This window comes from Sporothrix schenckii (assembly GCF_000961545.1).
Source record: "Sporothrix schenckii 1099-18 chromosome Unknown Cont44, whole genome shotgun sequence".
Classification (NCBI taxonomy): domain Eukaryota; kingdom Fungi; phylum Ascomycota; class Sordariomycetes; order Ophiostomatales; family Ophiostomataceae; genus Sporothrix; species Sporothrix schenckii.
The window spans coordinates 1,454,543-1,466,890 of NW_015971145.1; the positions used below are offsets into that span (position 1 = coordinate 1,454,543).

A 12,348-nucleotide genomic window follows, 5' to 3' on the forward strand; every position below is an offset into this window, starting at 1 on the left:
CGTCCTGAGTCGCCGCGTCCTGTTGGCAGCACAGCGAGACCGTCTTACACAGATCAGATAACGCGACATAAGAAAGAACAGGCCAAGGTCTGTCAGATCATCCCGCTTGACCACATGGCTGTCTTGACCACATTCTAGGGCCGTATGCAGAACCGAAAGTCAACAAAGCGCCCTAACGGCGACGACCGAAATAAGTCAATAGAGTCACGTGCCAATTCTGCGCCACATATTACCAGCCACATCTGTGAGAAAGTAGTGAATGGGGCAGCTGTACGGAGTATTAGGTGCAGCCTGCAGCCGCCAACGCGCGCCAAAGGCCAAAAAAGTCTAAGGAGGTGCGTCGCGATTCAATCCTAGGAACTTCTCCAGCTGCAGCCAGCGACGACGACACGAGCCCCACGACGCGCGGGCATTCATCCACCCATTGACAACGGCGAGTATTCCCACGACGACTGGCGGCTCCTTGTCGCTCCATCGGTTGCGCGTACCCATTCACCCGTGTTGTGGCCTTTTCATTGCATCCGCGACGCAAAGTGTCTTCGACCAGACGAAATCGAATCGACAGGTCTTTTGCATCGACTCTTCGGCGTGCTACTCGTATACCTCCAGGCGCGCGAATCTAGCACAATGGCTGCGGACCCCAGCCATAACGTGCACCCGGACTTGGTATGATGTGACAGCGATGGCAAAACGTTGGCCCTTTAAGTCAGACGCAAAGCAACTAACCTTTTCTTTCCTGTCACCCACAGCTCCCGCACATCCACCTCATCAGCGCGTACCGCTACCCCCTCGTACCGCGCTTTGGCATCCCCGAAGTGACCGAGTGGCTGCTCAACTCGCCACGCATCGCCCGCGACGGTGCACCCTTTTTCTGGACGTTTCTCGACACGCCTCAGGATGGCTCCATCATCTTGACCTGGCAGCCGCTGCAGCGCATGGGCACCGAATTTGCGTCTGACGGGTACATCTGGCCGCGCGGCGAGACGTTTTACCAGCATGAGATCCGCGACGGCCTGATTCTGGAGGTGTTCCACCAGCCCATGGGCTACCGCCCGGGCGAGGAGTACGCCACCCACTCGCGGCGGCGCTTCCGTCTCATGCCACCCAAGGTACCGAACCCCAACGCGCCCCAGGTCGACCCCAGCCTGTGGCTCGTCCACTACGGCCCCGTCGACGAGCGCGAGCCGACGCCCGTCAAGAAGATCCGACTCGACGCGCGTCTGCGCGCCATGATGGACCACCGCCAGAACCTGCAGCGCGCCGGCCAGATCACGCGCAAGGAGTTTATGCTGTCGGACCGCGTCAACTGGCCGCAGATTCCGCTGCCGCGCGATGCCCGCGTGCCGCCCGGCTACGCGACCGCCGGCGTGCCCCAGCAGATGGCGTACCCGCCGAACGCAGGTGCCGCCGGAGGCGGCAGCCTCGCGCCGCCGCCTCCAGCCAAGCGCGCGCGGCACTCGGCAGCCAACGCGGCCGCCAACGCTGCCGCTGCAGCCGCCGCAGCCGCCGGCGGTGGGCCGGGCGGCCACGGCCCCTCGCCCATGGACGCAGCAATTTATGACGACGAGGAGGAGTACACGCGCGGCGACATGTTTGATGTCATCACCCCGCGCGACGTCAGCCTCGACCGCTACAAGCAGAACCACGAGTGGATGGAGGAGGTCATCTCGTCGCCGTACCGCATCAACCAAATTGGGTACGCAGACCTGGGCCTCGGGCTCAAGGGCGAGCTGGCGCCGATCACGGAAGGCATCTTTGAGGGCCAGGCCTTTGACGCATCGCAACGCGTACCCAAGAACCCGTATGTGGGCCGCCTGGATGCTGGCCTCGCCGCCGACTTCCGCAAGCGGGTGGAGGACAAGATCTCGGCAACGAACGACGATATTGCCGAGATGAAGGCGCAGCACGAGAAGCTGGTGGCCAGCCTGCGCACCAACTCAGCCATGAAGAAGGCCGAGCACGATTTGCGGTTTACGGCCGAGGAGACGGGGCCCGAGATCTGGCGCGTGGAGGGTCGTCTTCACGGCGACGACGACGCAGCGGCGAACAATGGGGCGGCCCGTGGCGACGCGTCTGGCGACGGCCACTGGAGCCACCAGAAGCACCAGAAGACGGTCGATGAGGTCGTGTCGCATGTGGAGAGCACATTGGGCCGCAAGGTAGTCGCGTCGGGTGCGGTGGTGCGCGTGCAGGACGGTGGCTATCGGGAACCGTCGCCGGAGCCCGAACCGGAGCCCGAGCCGGAGCTGGCGCCTGAGGTGCCTCTGATCAGCGCCCCTGACGGCACAGGATTGACGGCACCAGGCAGCGTGTCTCTTTCACAACACCCGTCGCCCGCCGGCTCGCAGCTGAGTGGGATCTTGATTGGCGACGCTGACATGGATATGGGTGACACGGCGGCCGGTATGCTGGACCAGATGGAGTCGGTGTTCTCCCCGGCATCGACGCCTATTAACTTCCCGACACCGGGGGCACAAGCGCCGGCTGCACCGCCTCCTGCTTCAGGCCTGTCCAACGTGGCTACAGCGACGGGCGCTGCCGGTCCGACTGCCCCGACAGCTATCGGTGCTGCTGGTTCCGGCACAGGCGCACCTAGGCAAGCAGCTGGCGATGTGGCCATGGCTGATGCCGCTGGTCAGTCCCAGCCTGGTGCGGGCCCCACTGCTGGCGGTGCCGACGACTGGGTCGTGGTGCCCCCTGGTGGCGATGGGCCCCCCGCAGGCGCTTCTGGTGCGGCACCCAACGCGACGACAGCTGCTGCCGGCACAGCACCAGTACCGCCGTCAACGTCAGCGGTACCTACACAGCCTGTCAAGTCGCCCCTGGCGGCTTTAGGTGGCGGCAGCAAGCCCGAGTCGGCTGTGCCTACGCCGGGTGCCGGTGCTGTCGTCGATAGCGACTTTGGCTCACTTGCCGATATGTCGACAGGCGGCGACCCGCTGGCAAGCATCGACGACGGCCTCGACCTGAACATGGACATGGACGACTCGGCCTTTGGTGACGCCTTCCACGGCAGCGGGGACAACTAGATCTAGTCCGCGCAGTTTTGCGGCAGGAGAGAAGGACTACGGCGATACTAGGGAAGAGGATTGTTTACTTTCTTTTGTCCTGCTTGACTTTGGCGTCCGAGAGATTCAGACTTTTATTTCCTTTTTGTTAGTTTATTAGTCGGTTGAAATTTTGCCGTTACGCGTTTTTGTAGGAGAAAATATCAGTGCTCATGGGGAGCACCATTTTTGTCGACCTTTTTATATTTATATCAATGTACTCATATTGTCTAATACCGTCTTGTATTTTACGTCTCTTGTACGCCTATCCAAACATTGGCCCTGGGCGATTCGTCTTGTCTTTACGACGAGATGAGATGGATGTAATGCAACTCTATTGACGCCGAAAGGGTGCGGACGGCTTCCGCTCTAATGAAAGTGCATAAAAGCAAAGGACAACTGCCAATGCATATTTCATGGGAATCACAGCGAAGCTCACGACAAGTCACAGAAACATGGCTGAATAAATGTAATACGCAATGTCGAGCCAGGCAGTCACAATTCGCCGGTTTCTGTGAGGAGACGCAGTGTGATGCGCGTTTCAGCCAAGATAGCGCTGCGTGTCAGAGCCGCAACATGGACCCTTTTTTAGGGAGGAAGGGCAAAACGACGAGGCAGGAGGCGGCCGTACCCGCTTTTAGTGGCTTTTAACGAAAGGCGTACCTTCCCCATACGACCCTATGACGGACTACACCCTACTTTGGGCCCCGAAAGAATGGCTTCCTCTCTATTTCTACCAGTCTGCCAATTCGCTGAGAATTACGGAGTACGTGCAGGGTTAAGAGAGAGAATAAAGCTTCGATTAGCGTCGCCTGGAGCCCTGAGTTTAAACGGGCCCCTTGTTGCTTCTCGAGCGGTCGAGACTTTGACCAAGGCAAGGGGATGCTTTTTTTTTCTTTTCTTTTTCCTTCACCTTCTCGTTCGTCCACGATGCCCTGTCTGTCCTCATCCTTTCTCGCTTGTTTTCTCTTCCGAACAAGACCCTTGCCAGACTTGACGTCGGCTCGCCGTCGTCCCAGGAGCTCGGGGGGCAGCTGTGTCCAATGTCACTCTGGCAATGGCGAGAGGTTGTCTTTTTCTTCCTGTAGATTCAGCCTTCCACATGTCCTTTCCGTGATCATGACCTCTCATGTTATAACCATTATTCATTTGGTGACCTAGGACGCGTCATGCAGATGTCCGTCCGCAGCCACCATTACCAGCCCAATGTGCCGTGATGTGCACTCCAGACGGCTAAGAATAGGACATCAAGCAATCCATATCCAGTACGATGTGCTCCGTAAAGAGAACGTGCTTCATGCGCTGAGAGGTGAGTGAGAAACAGATGCGTCAGTTGCACTCCGTAGTTCGATGCGTGCTGGGTCGTTTCAGGCTCGGGTCACAGAATGCCAAGACATGTTTTGTTATGCCCTGCATGTTGAGCTTCTTTTTTTATGTCGCCTTGTCTTTCCTGCCGTTTTTTTCGTCTCTTTTGCACCCCACTCCAAACCACCATCATGAGACGCACCCGCTTCTCACGGTGCACGCCTGCAGTGGCCATGCCTAGGAGTGACCTCGAGAAGCCCCGTGTTTCCGCTGCTCCACGTGTACCCTTTTGTTGTCCGTCGTATTTGGCCTCTCGTTCCACGTCGCTCACCTTTCCTTTTTGTTTCCTTGGACACATTTTGCCCTCAGACTCCAAGTGTCGCAAATCATTGACGCTCTCGACTTCATCCGTTCACTGAATTTCACGCCCCTTGGCCATAGACTCCCCTGGCGAACCTGTCGTCTCGGCATTCGTAGTTGATTCCTCGGCCCATTGCTGACTGCCGCTTGCTGCCGACCAGCCCTTCTCGATGCCCTGTAGTCTACGCATTCTGGATTAAACGTCATTCTCACTTTCGAACCCTGTTCGTTCCATGCGGCTGTCTGTCAACCCGGAACCCCATGGCCGGCTCCATGGGAAACTCCACGTTTCTGTCTTATGCCTGTCTTCTCGTGACTTTACCTGCCATACGTTCTGCCTTTTGTCTCTACCTTTCCTCTTCCTCCTGATTTTCTTTTCTCGTTCTCGTTTCTTCCTCTTTTCCTTTCTTTCCCTTCATCCAGCACTGGTCTGTAGTTTCGTGGCTGTTCTTTTGTTTGTCGGCGACAACATTTCCCTTCATTTCGCTTTCTCTTCTTCGTCTTCATTTCTCTTCTTCTCCTTTCTTTATCACCAACCACTGCAGTGCAGGCTTTTTTCCTGGGTTGATCCTATTTATTTTATACAATACTGTTTTAACTCAAATCACTCAATCACTTGATCACCTTTTTCTGGTCTGTCAGTTTCTTCTTTTCGTACTTTTTTTTATCGAGTCGACCCCGGCGGTTGTGTACATTTTATATACATCATTTTCTTATTCGGTATCCAACTGGATTTTCTATACAAAAACAGCCACGATGCATTTCTCCGCAACGGCTTTGACGACGGTGCTCCTGGCCGCCTCGGTCATGGCCAATGGCAACAACCAGCAGCAGCAGAACAACAACCAACAGAACAACAACAATAACAACAAGGCCATCGCCAATGCCGCCACCGCCAACATCAACACCTTGAAGGCTAATCTCGCCAAGGGTGCCAAGGGCGCCAAGGGCACCAACAGCTTCAACAATACCGGCGGCGGCGCCACCGCGGTCACCGCCAACGCTGCCACGGCGGGTGGCCTCACCAACAACGCTGCCGCCGCGTCGGCCGCCTTGGCTGGAAACGGCGGCGGCCTCAAGCCTCTGCCGGGTCTGCAGACGGCACTTCCGGCGGGAAGCTCGCTGAAGCCGCTACCTAACCTGGCGGGTGCAACGGGAGCGACGGCGACAGCTGCAGCGGCTGCAGCAGCCGCAACAGCCGCAACCGGTGTGGCCAACGCCAACACGGCGGCCCTCAAGCCTCTTGGTGGCACGGCGGCGGTCGCTTCGGGTCCGCTGAAGCCGCTGGGCAGCGCGTCCGTCTCGGCGGCTCTCCAGTCGGTGCAGACGGCCGCGGCGGCGACTGCTGCTGCTGGTTCGACTGGTGCTGGCGTCAAAATCATTAGCGGTGCCAGCGCCAACGCCAACGCCAACGCGGCCACGGCTGCCGCCGTCGCCGGAACCGGTGTGGCCCCTCCTGCTATCGGCACTGCTGCCGGTGGTGCGCTGACGCCTCTCGGATCGACTGCCGCTGTTGCTGCCTCTGCGACCCCGGCTGCGGTTGTGGGCTCGTCTACTGGCTCGTCTGCCGGCTCGGCAGCTGGTGCTGCTGCTGCCGGAGCTGCTGCCGGAGCCGCTGTCGGTGCTGCTGGTGCCGCTGGTGCCGGAGCCGTGGCGGCCGCTGACACCGAAACGCTCAAGCCCCTGCCCGGTACGATTGTCACCAGCGATGCGACGCTCGACCCTCTGCCGACCGAGACGACGACGGAGAACAACGCGGGCGGTGCGACTCAGCAGATGACGGGTGCGGCCGAGACGACGACATCCTCCTCGACTGGCGTCGCTGGCGAGACCGGCGCGGCCGGCAGCGGTGTGTCGACCATGGTGATGACGACCAACGGACAGACCATCACGATGACAATGACGGGCTCGATGACCATGGCGACGGCCAAGACAACGGCAACGGCGACGGGCCAGGGCAGCAGCACCAGCAGCGGCACCGTGTCTACGAGTGGTGCGGCACCGGCCGCGGCGCTGATGATGGCTGGCTCGGCCGGGTCGGTGGTTGTGGCACTGGGTGCGGCCGTTGTAGGCCTGGCGGTGATGCTGATGTAAGGAGTTGGACTGCGAGCTGTCGTCGGTTTTTGTTAGTGGCCTCCATGGTCCTGGGTGGTTAAAATCTTAGATAGAACTTGAGTCTATCTCTATCTCGGGTCTTTTTTCTTTTCATCGCTTAGTTGACTCTCACGCTCGTCATTCTCTTCACTTCATTTTCATAGGTAGACATATACGATTTCCAATATAAGGGTTTATTTTTAAAATGGGTTTATTGTTCTCAAGAAAAGAAGATCAACGTATGGGCCAACGAGACTCTGACGAGCTCGCGGCAATAGAAAGTAAAGATTTGCGTCCGGGTAGTTGCAAAAATGCATAGGCAATATATTCCAAGTGCCGTAGCTTGCACTTGCAAACTCCCGCTTTCCGGGGCCGTTACAACCGGCCTAGGCGGCTTCAAGCAGTCAACAGCTTAGAAAAGCTTGTGCTCAAGGGTCATGTCCGACTCGGGCTCGAGACCGATGCAGGCGCGGAAGATGTTGGTCAGGGCGGCGCGCTGCTTGGCCAGGGCGTTGACGACGGGGGTACCAGGCGGGGTCAAGGGCGCCTTCAGCATGTAGCTGAGCACGCTGAGCACGGAGTGGAAGCTCTTGTACTCGGCGGCGCCGTTGGCGCGCCACTGGATGCGGGTCATCATCTCGCCAATGAGCACCAGATCAATGATGAGGGGCGAGGCCAGCAGCGAGTCCTCGCAGACGTTGAACAGGCTGATGGTCTGGTGGCCGCCCAAGAAGATCTCGGCGTAGTACTCGTCGAGGGCGCGCTTGTTGTCGCCGACAGCGGGCATGTACTTGATGACAACCGTGTGGTCGGGCTTCTCGCCAGGCTTGTACAGCACGGTGTTGGCCTCCACCATGTCGTCGACCACATTGGACTTGGAGATTTCCTTGGACCGGAACTGGCGCTGCGAGCTCAGGTTCTTGCCGTCGTTGTTGCCCAGGTGGTTGTAGCTGGCAATCGACGTCAGCCGGATACCGGCGTTGATCAGGAAGTCAACGAGGGCCGACTTCATCTTCGTCTGGCCGGACTTGAAGTCGTCGCCACCAATGAACGCGTTGTGGCGCTCGGCCAGGTCAATGGCGCCCGGAACAAACGTGTTCTGGGGCGAGCCGTTGATGAAAGGCGCGTTCTCGAGGATCGAGGCGACTGCGAAAACCGTCGAGGGAGCCACCTCCTCGTGGCCGGCCTTGATGGCAGCCAACAGGTTGTCAGCAGTGTCGTTGACGCCCGCAATGATGTCGGCGAAGCGCTCGGTGTTGGCGGTCCACAGCACAATGACCTTGTCCAGGTTGTTAGCGGCCTTGAACTCGCGGATGTCGGCACGCAGCTTCTCGACGTGAGCCCACTCGGCCTTGGAGCCGGGGAGGACGTTGTCGGCGCGGTCCTCCTGGTTGGCGGCAATGAAATCCGGGTAGTAGATGCTGGGCAGAGGAACCATGGCAGCCATCTCCTTTTGGACCATCTGCTTGAGCGTGGGCTCGAGGACGGCGGCACGGTCCATGGACTGGGCCAAGTTCAGGCTGCTAATGTCCCAGCCACCAATGACAAGGTCATTGGGGTGGACCATGGGCAGAACATCGTGGAAGGGGATGTTGACGTCACGGTTGGTGGCGGCGTCCGTGCCCAGCTTGAGGGTCGAGCCCATGACAATGGAGCCGTAGTAGTTGGCGGCACGGGGGCCCTCACGGGTATCCCAGGTCAGGCCACGGCGGTTGGCAATGATGCCGGCGGTGACGGTCGAGCCGTTGTTGCCGCCCCAGCCGACCAGCATGACACCGGTCTTGGGGACGGCGCGCTCGGTCTTGAAGTCGTAGAGCGTCTCCTTGGGCGTGGCCGTGAAGCGGCCGTCAGCACCCGTGGTGACGGAGGTCGTGCGGTACGTGTACTTGGACTCAATGGTGCTGTCCGTGTACGTCACGTTGGGCGAGCTGACAGTGAAAAGGTTGCCGGCGGCGGCGGCAGTCTGGCCGTTGCGGCCGTTGATCGGTCCATCTCCGTTGCTGGAGGAGTCGATTTCAGCGTGGGGAGCCATTTTTGAAATGAGACTTGACGGGATTGGAGATGTTGGTTGGCGGTTGCTTGCTTGACGATGTGAATGGATATGAGGTTTGCGGAAAGGAGCAGACCAGGAGATGTGAAAAAGAGGTGTTGACGGTTCAGACAAGTGCCTCTTTATTGAGTCTGGATTGAGTCCGCTGAACTACCCGGGGACGCAGTGCAACGGCCTCCAGCAAACGGGTGATGGACCCTGTTGAGGAAGGCGTCAGTAAATGGTCAGGACGTCTTGAGAGAGAGATGGGAAGGAACGACTATGATCGCCTGTGGCCGGCATGCTCAGACAGAAGGAGCAGCCCGTCACCGCAGTCATGGGGACAGTCTAAGAGCAGAGCAAGAGGGAAAGAGCGACCGGCGTCACTAAAGTCGCCAAAAGCAAAAGATAGAGAGAAACACGTACGAGTTGAGGAGATTAGAAAACGTTTTGGCGGTATTTGGCGATCGCAACCCTGGAGAGCGCGATCATCCAACTTAAAAACGGTTTTGTTTATAGTTAGCGGGGGGGCCGTGGCCGTGTCGTTAAGACAAAAGTGATGGTGAGAGTGAAGATGTTGGAATGCAAAAGCAGAAAGCGGAGGGATCAAAGTAGTTTGGGAACGGAGAGTTCGTTGAAGAAAGGAAGGAACGATCGTGAGAGGCATCCGATAGGGGGTGAACAATATATAGGTGCGAGCCAGTCGGGTCCTCTTTTTGGCAATCTCTAGTTCGTCTCTAAGTCGTTCTTACTGTACGAAATAATTTGCTGAACTACGGAGTACGCAGCCCATGGGGACAGCCTGACACTACGGGCGAAAGGGGGAAGGCACGGAAAAAATGGTATGTGGTGGAGACCGAGGGGCACGGCGGTGAATAGTATCTGACTGGGACGATAACGGCGGGTGGAGGGGCAAGTGGGCACAAAGTGGGCGGTCGCGCCTGCTTATCGTGGTGGCCGGAAGGCCTCGGAGGGGGCAATGTGTGTGGATTGACTGCGGACTCTGCAAGCGAGCCAAACATCAACAACGGCGCGCGGTCTCGTTAGCGAGAAACAAACTGACATGCACGCTACTGCAGCTTAAAAGTAAGGCGGGCTTGCAGCACTGGCCAGTCGCAGTCCGCTGTTGGACTTGCTTTGTTCCGCACTTCGCCCAGAAGCGTAGAATCGCGGCACACCACTTAGGTCCCGTGGGAGTGCGGACAGTTGCACCTTCCTTCCTTTCGTCTTCAAGACGTTCTTATCAGGACATATCATGGGCGATAGCTCCTTCCTGCATACAAGACGTCAAGTATTGGTTCTTACCTCCATTTGTAGTTGTGTCTTTGCGTATTCGTAGGAGTGATAGGGGAGCCACCTGCCCTCCCCGATGATATGACCATCTTTTGTGTATGTTGTGGCTTTTTTTGTCAAGATTTTCATCTAATTTCCATAGCCTAGTTGCATTCATAAATGCAGACTTGCTTTCGCATGCTCTTGGCCTTTTGATTCCACAAAAAAATACGTTGCAGATGCGAGGATTGACACTGTCTGCTAAATTGGCGCTCCAGGTTGCCCATCTTTCTCACTCGTACAGGCGAGGGACAAGTGCTCGTCGTTTGTGCTCCTTCCTTTGGTGGTTCTGTCACTCTTGGTTCTTTCCCTTTTCGTCCTGTTCTGCATGTATTCTCGCAGCTGCTGAGTATTGCCCGATTGCCCTTCCTGCAGATTGTCTGCATCCTCCCTGTTTAGGAAACCCGGCGGCGCAGGTCGTTCGAGGAAAGAGCGGCGGTTTCTCCGAGCACATCAGGCCATACCAAGGCCGGACCGATCGGCTGCAGTTTTAATTCTGCTGCCTGTCTCGCCTGCTCCTGCCTCCTGCCGACCGAGACCACCTTTGCTGGACAAGTGGCATGAAACCCCCCCCCCCCCCCCCCCATATCATCATTTTGACATTATCCCCATTTTCCCCCTTTGCCTTTTTTTGACTCCCACACAAAACTTTGCCAACGGTCCCACTCTCCCACGATATTCCCACCGGCCCCGCTGTAAAGACCCCCACTGTATGTCGAACATCGTACTTGCACAGGGCAAGACAGGCTGGGAACCCCGCCGCCCGCCATCCGATGCAGCAGTTGCTCGACGACCCACAGCCATTGTGCTCGCTTCTGATCTATGGAGTGTCGGACGGAGTCCGGAGTACTCCCACTTAGCTGTCCTCAACATATCTTATTTGTCCCCGCCGTGGCCTTGTGCAATTTCAGCAGGCGGGTCCGGTTGCAGCTGGCGGCCGGTGGTTGGCAGGTCTGCTCCATGCGAATAGTCGACTGGTGACCAGTGGTGGATGTGGTTGGCTGTTTGGGGTTTTGTTGTTTATTTTTATTTTGGTTTTCATGTATTCCCAGACAAATCTTTACGTTTTTTATGGGAACGTAACTGGGACGTGGCTGGGAACAGGCCGGTCAACAGACGACCCTCGGCTCGGGTGTTTGACATTCTCCGGCAAACGGCGTTCTTCAAATGCACCCGATTTGCGTGGAGCAGAAAGATCAGAGCTCTGCGTGCTGTGTCCTCGGACTTGGCCATCTCCCGGAGAGGCAGTGTCCAATATAGCAGACTCCAGCACTGGCTCGATGTAGCTCCAAAGTACATTCACCGTTGTGGAAGGTGTATGCATGTCGAGTTGGATCATGTTCTCTCTAAAGGCTGTCGTGTACTGGCACTTTACCTTTGAGAACCTTCTTGAGCAAACCCCAACTGCTCCTTTCTAACTCGACATGTATATGTCGAGTATCTCGCCAGACCTTGCCGCTCGGGCGCCCACCAAACCGGCATACATCCCAGATCTGCGCCTCGAGCAGACAGTTGCTGCTATCTGTCGTAAAGAGGTGGCGTGTACTTAATCTCTCAGCTCCATACTCGATGGGGATGCTGGCTATTCCACACGGCGAACACCAAACTGTATCGACTTTGCTCGAGTTTGCAGGACCAAGCAATTGATGTGCGATGTGGCAGTAGCCCATGGTACCGTCAACGGTGTTGCAATATTGTAGGCAACAGCATTTTCGCTGGGAATGAACTCCCATTGCCAATGGCTTGGATCGATGGATGGGGTGGATGGCCGGAGCTTGACGTGTTACCAGTCCTCGCTTTGCCGGCGATGTCCACGTAAGTTTCGTGATCGCTGCGGTGACTACCTAGGTGGAAGTTGGTATTCGTCAACGTCTGCTGGCGGCTTCTACCGTCTGTCCGAGCTCTCACGTCTCTCTCTGATGCCGTCAATTGTTGACCGGTAGTGGCATTCGTGACCGTCGCCGGTTTCTTTCTTCAAATGGAATTAACCTGGGGCGTTGGGCAGGTGTGCACGGAGTCTTCGCCGAGAGGCTGTCCAATAATTATGTGCCGGTGCAACGTATGTGCCATGACAACGACAAGCCAAGCTTTTTTTTTGGCCGGGTTCGTAGCATCTTCATCCTCTCTGCGCAATACCGCAGGCGTGGTGTAGTCCTCGGAGCTCTCCGATGGCCTCAAGTT

General features: G+C 57.3%; 5 protein-coding genes across 5 annotated transcripts; 2 read left to right on the forward strand and 3 right to left on the reverse strand.

The window, feature by feature from the left end:
- Positions 1–627: 627 nt before the first annotated feature.
- SPSK_08627 (uncharacterized protein) lies at positions 628–3,029 on the forward strand (the record flags this gene model as incomplete). The annotated part of the gene is made up of 2 exons (XM_016735218.1): positions 628–666; positions 750–3,029. The coding sequence occupies 2 exons, from the start codon at positions 628–630 to the stop codon at positions 3,027–3,029; spliced, it is 2,319 nt and encodes a 772-aa protein (XP_016587193.1).
- A 2,439-nt stretch (positions 3,030–5,468) lies between these two features.
- Positions 5,469–6,806, forward strand: SPSK_09282 (uncharacterized protein; the record flags this gene model as incomplete). Its single annotated transcript, XM_016735858.1, has 1 exon — positions 5,469–6,806. The coding sequence occupies one exon, from the start codon at positions 5,469–5,471 to the stop codon at positions 6,804–6,806; it is 1,338 nt and encodes a 445-aa protein (XP_016587194.1).
- Positions 6,807–7,218: 412 nt separating this feature from the next.
- Positions 7,219–8,838, reverse strand: SPSK_09070 (myo-inositol-1-phosphate synthase; the record flags this gene model as incomplete). Its single annotated transcript, XM_016735650.1, has 1 exon — positions 7,219–8,838. One exon carries the CDS (start codon positions 8,836–8,838, stop codon positions 7,219–7,221), a length of 1,620 nt encoding a protein of 539 aa, XP_016587195.1.
- A 1,077-nt stretch (positions 8,839–9,915) lies between these two features.
- Positions 9,916–10,217, reverse strand: SPSK_10113 (uncharacterized protein; the record flags this gene model as incomplete). Its single annotated transcript, XM_016736669.1, has 2 exons — positions 9,916–10,108; positions 10,141–10,217. 2 exons carry the CDS (start codon positions 10,215–10,217, stop codon positions 9,916–9,918), a joined length of 270 nt encoding a protein of 89 aa, XP_016587196.1.
- Positions 10,218–11,236: 1,019 nt separating this feature from the next.
- SPSK_10169 (uncharacterized protein) lies at positions 11,237–11,491 on the reverse strand (the record flags this gene model as incomplete). Its single annotated transcript, XM_016736719.1, has 1 exon — positions 11,237–11,491. The coding sequence occupies one exon, from the start codon at positions 11,489–11,491 to the stop codon at positions 11,237–11,239; it is 255 nt and encodes an 84-aa protein (XP_016587197.1).
- Positions 11,492–12,348: the final 857 nt, after the last annotated feature.